General features: G+C 55.8%; 1 protein-coding gene across 5 annotated transcripts in view; it reads right to left on the bottom strand.

Annotated features, from left to right (window-relative positions):
* Nucleotides 1-5,706, bottom strand: part of RUNDC3A (RUN domain containing 3A) — a 10,779-nt gene extending 5,073 nt beyond the window's left edge. For 2 of the 5 annotated variants that reach the window (XM_017876052.1, XM_017876048.1), the window contains exons 1-4: nucleotides 4,698-5,706; nucleotides 956-1,071; nucleotides 456-604; nucleotides 205-290 (exon numbers count right to left, since the gene is read on the bottom strand). In XM_017876052.1, coding sequence (XP_017731541.1) covers nucleotides 205-290; nucleotides 456-604; nucleotides 956-1,071; nucleotides 4,698-4,804 — 458 coding nt within the window. In that variant the 5' untranslated portion in view covers nucleotides 4,805-5,706. The remainder of the gene's footprint in view (nucleotides 1-204; nucleotides 291-455; nucleotides 605-955; nucleotides 1,072-4,697) is intronic. The other 3 variants (XM_017876053.1, XM_017876050.1, XM_017876049.1) reach the window with 2 other exon arrangements.
* Between the last annotated feature and the right edge of the window lie 2,512 nt (nucleotides 5,707-8,218).

The raw sequence follows: 8,218 nt of genomic DNA, 5'->3' as shown, positions 1-8,218 counted from the left end.
AAAAAAAAAAAAAAAAAAAAAAAAAAAAAGAGTTTGTCCTGGGACTGCAGGCCAGCCTGGAAGAGGGAAATCAGCCATGCATGCTGGTGCTGGGACTTGTAGTCCAGGAACTGAAGGATGCTGCAGGAACTTAAGGATCAGCTGTGTTTGGGCAATGCAGGTGCACCCTGAGGCCTGTGGTCTGAGTCGCCTGGGAAGTCTGACCTGGTGGTCCGGGTGTCGCGCAGAGCCGTGGTGATGTATTCTGACATGCGCTTCTCCATCAGTGCCACCCGGATCCATGCCCGACCCTGGAAATCACGTTCACTTTTACTTGCTGTCCCAGAGGGACTCACGTGTCCAGCATCAGGTGTGGGCCCTTCTCCCCTGGGCTGTGGACAGGGGGTGAGGACCAAGAAACAGGCAGGCCCCCTGTGTCCAGAGCAGAGAGCAGTTGCTTGCTCCAGGCCCCTCACCTTGGCCCGGGCTGTGCTGATGTTCTCCATATTCTCGATGCTGCTCACACAGTTGTTGGGCACTTTGCTGCAGGCCAGCCGGATATAGTCCCAGAAGCCCCGCTGCCCGTCTGAGCTGAACCAGCTCACTGGACCTGCTGGGGCACAGGCTGAGCCAGGGCAGGGAGCGGACTCAGCAAGACCAGGGAGTTTGGAGAGGGTCCATGTAGTGAAGCACTCACATGCATAAGTATAAGCAGCCTCCTCCCACAAAGATCTGTGCATACACATGCATGTATGCAGTGGGCACCCCAGCATATAGCTTGCCCACTGGTGGGGATTGTAGGCCAAAGGCCTCTCCCGCTTCCCAGATCTGTACACGAGCTTCTGTGCATGGTCCAGGATGGGGGCCAGGGTCAATGAGGGGATTCAGAGTCCATGGAGTATATCAGAATGAGGTGGCTGGGAGCTAAAGGCTGGGAGTTGGGGAGGGACCACTGGGGGAGGGACCCTGGGCCCACCTTTGAAGCGGTGGCTGAGGATCTGCTCTAAAATGGCTGCAAAATTGACAAACTCCTCTGATGAGTCATCGATGGGCTCCGCTGTGTACTTCTCCAGCAGCGTTTTCACAGAGAACCTGGGTGGCGAGGTAGGGAGACAGGGCAGTGGGGTGTCAGGTGAGGAAACAGGCAGAGACAGGGAGCAACTGGCGGAGAAGAGGTCAGGAAGGGCATGGATGTGGCGGGGGGCAGAGGGAGCAGGAAGACAGGCAAGACTACAGTGACCATAGAGGTACCATGTCATGTGGAGTGAGAGGGTGGCAGGTGGGGAGGGAGGGTGACAGGTGGGAGACTGATTGACAAAGTGAGTGACAGGAGAGGTGACACCCAGAGAAAGAAAGCTTCGGGAGCAAGGGGTGAGAGGGACTGAAAAAATAGGAAGATGAGGCGCCACAAGCCGGGGGCGGTCCCAGAGCCCATTCCCCCTAGACCACCCTTCAGGGTCTGTGTGTGCAAGGCCTGGGTCAACTAGGTGTTAGAAGCCGGTGTGTGCCCCACCCTGAGCTGTCTTCTGTGATTGCTGGAACAACCTTCAGTCCCTTTTGGGGATGGGGTCACCTGTACCAGGGCATGTGAGTTGGCACTGTGCACATGGAGTGTGGGCATGTGCAGGTGGCCAGGTGGGCTCCCAGCACACAGATATCCCCTTCCCCCTTTCCTTCCCGGCTTGGCCTCCCACACACCAGCTGCCCAGAACCAGGCAGTGCAGAGCTGGGCGGGGGTGGGGTGGGGAGGTGCGGGGTATGGGCCTGACACAGACACTGGGCAGGAGGGGGCATTGGCAGCAGATTCCTGGAAGGGGCTTGGGGGCCTAGGTTCTTAGGGAGGAAGGGACCAAGGGAAGCCTGTGGAGCTGAGAGACTGAGGCCATGCAGTGCCCCCTCTCCAATCCTGTCTAAGCCTCAGGCTCCCTCTGCAGTCACTACCCCTGCAATCTCCCCCTGCCATCCCTGCAGTGGAGTGGGGCAGGGATGAGGACACAGATCCTAACATCCCATGATTTCCCTGTTGTGGGTGGCAGAGCAGGGGCGGGGTGTCCAGGGATATGGGAGCTGCTTGGAAGTGTCCTTTTCTTCTTATATTTATCAAGCTCTATAATGTGCCAAGGACAGTACTTTGCCTGCATTACCTTACCCATGCTCAGCCCTGAAAGATAGGTCTTATCACTCTCATCCCCATTTTACAGAAAAAGAAATTGATGGTCCAAGAGGTTGACTGATCTGTTCAGAGCTACATGGCTTATGAGGAGTCAAGCAGGTATGTCTGATTCTGATTCTGAAGCCTCTGCTCTTTCTGCTACATCTGTGGCCTCCTGGCAGCTGTAGTGAAGACCAAGGCCTGGAGCAGCCCCTGCTCCACCGCCCTTTGTTCTCTACTCCACAAGTCTCCAGCCCTGGAGCACTGACCTCTGTGGCTCTCAGGCCAATTGCACAGCTGAGCCCTTGTCCCCCTTCCTTTTGAACTCGGAGTTGATCTGGCCTGAGATCAGAGCCAGCTCAGTCTTGGGGTTGCACTAGAGGGAGGCAGCCTGCTGGATTCAAATCCTGTTTCCCTGTGACACTCATGTGGCCTTGGGCCCCTCTCTGAGTCCCCTCTTGCCAAATGCAAATGGGAACAATGGTACCTGCCTCATTACATTTTGGTTGAGAGCCCAGAAAGGGTTGGGAGATGGTAGGTGCCTAGGGCTGCTGGGCAGGGATGGTAAGGAGCGGGGCCGTGGCTGGGAAGGCTGGCCCTGCTGAAAGCAAGCCTGTGGTTGGGGCGTTATCCCAGCTTCACTATGCCCACCCTCCTGCCAGCTTGATTTCTCCTGGTCATCTGGGTCAGACAATGATGGGGCCTGGACTGGGTTCAGCATGGCAGCCATCTGGTATCTGTCCTCAGGGGTGCTGCAGAGGTGGTCATTGCCCCCGGGAGCCCCGTGGTGTGCTCCCTGATAGGAGATGCAGTGGCTGCTGCAGGTTACCATGGAGACAACGAGGCCAGGGCCCAGGGGAGCCCACGGCCTGCTAAAGGGAGCTGTTCTGGGAGCTGGAGGCAAACCATATGACAGTGATGAGGCAGCAGGGGCCTGGGGGTTACTGAGCCTTTGTCACATCACTGACCCCCCAAAACTCTATCCTTCCCTCCCAGTTCTAAGCCACCTTCAGCCCTTCAACTTCTTCTTCTCTGGCCTATGTCAAGGAGAGTTCCCTCATTCCCCCTACATACTCAAGAGGCTCAGCTACCTTGGCAGGCAAGAGAAAAAAGAGGAACCTAGCAGGTAGAGAGCAGAGAGGGACAGGAAGAGCGTCATTAGGAAAGGGTTCTTTCTGTGTGCCAGACACTGACCTAGGCTCCTTCATGGATGATGCCATTATCATTCTTTGGTATGACTGTGACATCTAAAATGAGGACGATGGGGCACCCAAGACCCAGAGTGGTTAAGAGACCTCCCCAAGGTTGCGCAGCTAAAGCTGATGAGTAAGAGCTTGAACCTAGGACCATCTGGCCCCAAAGACAGAAATCTTTGTTTTACAACACACTGGTAGGGGTTGGGGGGAATGAGGGTAGAGGCAGTGCCCTGCACTGTGGGCTGGGCCATTGCTACACTCTCTTCTTCCTTAATGTTCCAGGCATTTCTGCAGAGGTCTGATGTGCACAGCACTGTGCTGGGCACTAGGGATATGATGCTGGGAGACAGATGCAGTGTGGTTGGGTGTGTGCCCAGGAACCTGGAAGGAGCTATGGGAGCCAGGAGCCAGGGCATCAGGTGGGCACTAGTGGACCTCAGGGTATCAGGTGGGCTTCAGCAGAGCTGAGGCCTACATGGCAGGCAGGTGGGGCTGGTGAGGGAAGAGTGAGCCCTGTCCCCAGGAGCACCCTGCCCTGAGGGGGCAACACCTGATAGGCATGGGGGCCAGGGGAGGTTGCAGCTGACAGGGTATCCCAGCACCGGAGGAGAGTGCAGGTGTGGGCTGCAGGGGGAGTGGCTGAGCAGCTGGCCATGCCCTGGTTTTGGGACAGGGCAGGGAGGGTGAGTCACTGCAGGTTTGAAGTGGACAGGATCACTTCCTGGGCCCCACAATAGTGGAGAATCTTCCCAACCCAGCAACCATTCACCCTCAGAGACCAGTGGCCGTGCCCTCCCAGTCTTCTCCCCTTGAACCTGGAACCCAGGCTCTTGGTCCTTCCCACGTCTTGGGCGGTGCCCCTCTCCCTTCCCTGGAGGGATTCATGGGCTCTGCCCCCATGCCCAGTTGACCCTGCCCATCCCTGCTCCAGAATCTGAGCATTGGAGAACCCCACCCCAGAGGGTCAGTTTGACATGGGTGCCAATGAGGGTATGCTTGAAGGGCATTCATCCCCCCATGGAGTCCCCTCTGCCCATCCCGCCTGATTCCCAGCAAGGGAGCCAGCCATCCCCACCTCCTTCCCCCTCACACAATGTCACTTCCTGGTTCTCACAGGAAGCTGCAGTACCAATTAAACACCCCTCACCCCCCAGGCCCAGGCCCTGGCATAGGCCACTTGGCCTAGAAGGGTAGAGACCAGACTGCAGCTCCCCCTCTGGGTTCTAGGCCTGGGAAGGACAGTGGACGCATTATTCTCGACTCTTTGCTCCCCTCCCTTTTCTCCGCGGCAGCGCTCAGTCCGGGTTTCCGCAGTCCACCCCAACCCCTCTCTCTGACCACCCCAGCCCCCGCCCGCCAGCAGTGCCCACCTGCATACGGTGATCAGGTTCTTACGCTCCACAGCCACGTTGCGAGAGGATGCTTTCTTGGAGGATAGCCCCAGAGCCATGGTGGTCTGGACAAAGCTCGCTTCCATCCAGATGTACGGCCACTGCTGCCGCCGCCCGCTGCCCCCCACCCCTCCCGGAGCCCCAAACCCGTCGCTGGATCACGGCTGGGCCCTCTGTCCGCCGCGGCCCCTCAACCCTTCCATGGCCATCCCCCTACCTCTGCGCCCGGTGCCCGGCCCCCTTGCTCCCTCCCCCGGCAGCGATGCCAGAGCAAAACAAGGCCGGGGAGGGAGCTCTCCGAGGTGCTGAGCCGGGCCCCGTCACCCCCTCCTCCAGTCGCCCGCCCCCCTCGGCCAGTGACGTCAGGGCCCTCGGGCCCCGCCCCCCAGCAGGCCGAGGACCAATCCGCAGAAGATGCAGGGTCTGGGGGGAGGGGAAGAGCCGGGGCCCCAGGGAGGGCGGAGGGGGTTCCTGGGAGAAGCAGAGATTGGAAAGAGAAGCAGGGGGCCTGCCCTCCACCCCCACACTCTGGGCCCGAGACTCCTTGTTCCTCCTCGCCTCGAGTCTCTGGCTCCGACCTCTCTACTCCCTTGTTTCTGACCTGTGCTCCCTGTTGTCTCTGATCTCCCCCTGCCGCCGGGGGAAAGGAGGTCCTCACCTCCGTGACCCTCGTCCCCTCCCCGCCCCCTACCCGTTCAGCCTCGGCTTTCTCTGCGAGGTGGGGGCTGCGTGCAGGGAGCGCAGGTGGCTCCCGGCTGCTAACCCAGGAGGCTAAGGAGCAGCCCTAGAGACTGTGCATCTGCGTGTCTGTGCCTGGGCTGGACCCGCCTGCACCAGCCAGGCCGAGCCAACCTCTCCTGGGGTGGAGGATGGGACTCCAGACGAAGCCTAAGGGTCCAGCGCCTGGAACCACTTGGGACAGAGAGTGGGGAGCAGACTGGCAGCGAAGGGCCCTGGGCTCTGCGGAGGTTCCCAGCAGCAGAGCAGGCGCCTACAGTGGTGCCAAGGCAACCGGAGGGGGTGGTGGCCCACCCCCTCGCACCACCCCAGAGCCAGCTGGCCTAAGGTTAACCCCTTGGCTGCCGGCATTGCCACATGGTGCCATCAACCCTCTCTGAATGGGGTCATTGATCTCGGGCAAGGCCAGGAGTGTCCTGTAAAACTGGTTGCAGTTTCTCCCCGGGGGTGGGGGAAAATGCAGGCATAGTCTAGTTCCCCCCCCGCCCTTGGCCTCCTATTCCTCTCTCACATCCCTGCTCCCACCTGCCCCGTTCCTCTATTCAACCTGTTCCAGGATTTTCAGCGGGGGGGGGGGGGGGGTTCCCCTTCACCTGCTGGAATCCCTTCACCTGCTGGAATCCTCAACTCCCACATAAAACCTTTCTTTGTTTATTAAAGGGCCTCTACCCGATTTCTCCATCTGCCCCTAGGAACATTCCTCCCAGGACTCACTCGCACCTATTCTCCAACTCTGCCTACCTGTTCAATTCACCTGATGCTCTGCCAGTGGATTGCTGATGTCTTTACATTGATTCAGATTTGCACCCACATCTGAAAATAATCAGCAGGAAGGGACTCTCTGTCACCACAAGTGGAGGAGGAGGAGATGAAAGAGCCTGGTCTGACACCTGGAGACTGACTCCTAGCTCCTGATTCCTAGCATAGAATCTCACGTTTATGCAGCCTCAGCCTCAATTCTTGGCTTCTGGGACCTCTACCTTGGTCTTTTTTTTTTTACTTTTTTTTTTCAATTATTTTTTGCGTGTCATCCTTGCACAGTGGCCATGCTAATCTACTCTGCATCATTCCAATTTTTTAGCATATTAGCACATTCCAATTTTAGTATAACCTTGGTCTTTTCAGTCCCTCTTCCGTCATCTTGCTCTTGCCTCACATGTAGAAATCCCTCTTACCATTCTCCTGCCTCCAGATTGCCAGGGGCAATCATGATGGGTTTTTTTTGTTCTTTCTCCAAATGAGGGCACGTGATGTTCTTTTGGGGTTTATTTTGTTGTTGTTGTTGTTGTTGTTGTTGTTGTTTTTGAGACGGAGTCTCGCTCTGTCATCCTGGCCAGAGTGCAGTGGCGCGATCTTGGCTCACTGCAACATCTGCCTCCCAGATTCAAGTGATTCTCCTGCCTCAGCCTCCCAAGTAGCTGGGATTACAGGCACCACCATGTAGCTGGGATCACCACCACCATGCCCAGTTAATTTTTGTGTTTTTAGTGAAGACAGGGTTTTGCCATGTTGATCAGGCTGGTCTCAAACTCCTGACCTCAGTGATCCACCTGCCTTGGCCTCCCAAAGTGCTGGGATTACAGGCATGAGCCCCCACGCCCGGCCTATCTTAACCATTCTTTTTTTTTTGAGACGGAGTCTGGCTCTGTCTCCCAGGCTGGAGTGCAGTGGCCGGATCTCAGCTCACTGCAAGCTCCGCCTCCCGGGTTTACGCCATTCTCCTGCCTCAGCCTCCGGAGTAGCTGGGACTACAGGCGCCCGCCACCTTGCCCGGCTAGTTTTTTGTATTTTAGTAGAGACGGGGTTTCACCGTGTTAGCCAGGATGGTCTCGATCTCCTGACCTCGTGATCCGCCCGTCTCAGCCTCCCAAAGTGCTGGGATTACAGGCTTGAGCCACCGCGCCTGGCTATCTTAACCATTCTTAAGTGTACAATGGAGTAGTACTAAGTACATTCATAATTTTGTGCAGTCATCACCACCCTCCAACTTCTTAACTCTTCATTTTGAAAAACTGAAACTATCCATTAAACAATAATTCCCCATTCCCCACTCCCCTTACCCTTGGCAACTACTATTCTACTTTCTGGTTCTATGATTTTGACTAAGTACTTCATATAAGTGGAATCATATAGTGTTTATTTTTTATGTGACTGGCTTATTTCACTTAGCATAAAGTCCTTAAAGTTCATCCATGTTGCTGGGCGTTGTGGCTCACACCTGTAATCCCAGCACTTTGGGAGGCCAAGGTGGGCAGATCACCCGAGGTCAGGAGTTCAAGACCAGCCTGGCCAAAGTGGTGAAACCCCATCTCTACTAAAAATACAAAAATTCGCCAGGCATGGTGGCACACGCTTGTAATCTCAGCTACTTGGGAGGCTGAGGCAGGAGAATTGCTTGAACCCAGGAGGCGGAGGTTGCAGTAAGCTGAGATTGCACCACTGCACTGCAGCCTGGGCAAGAGTGAAACTCTGTCTCAGGAAAAAAAAAAAAAAAAAAAACAGAAAAAGAAAAAAAAATTCATCCATATTGTATGTAACACATTGCAGAATTTCTCTGCTTTTAAAAGCAGACTAATATTATTTTGTAGGAATATGCAACATTTTGCTTATTGCTATGGCTTGAATGTGTACCCCAAAGTTCATGTGTTGGAAACTTTTTTTTTCTTTTCTTTTCTTTTTTTTTTTTGAAATGGAGTCTTGCTCTGTCACCCAGGCTGGAGTGCAGTGGCTTGGTCTTGGCTCACTGCATGCTCTGCCTTTCA

This window comes from Rhinopithecus bieti, unplaced genomic scaffold (assembly GCF_001698545.2).
Source record: "Rhinopithecus bieti isolate Rb0 unplaced genomic scaffold, ASM169854v2 scaffold_10088, whole genome shotgun sequence".
NCBI classification, from domain to species: domain Eukaryota; kingdom Metazoa; phylum Chordata; class Mammalia; order Primates; family Cercopithecidae; genus Rhinopithecus; species Rhinopithecus bieti.
The sequence above is the reverse complement of the archived record's forward strand: the minus strand, read 5'-3'. Positions and strand labels throughout refer to the sequence as shown.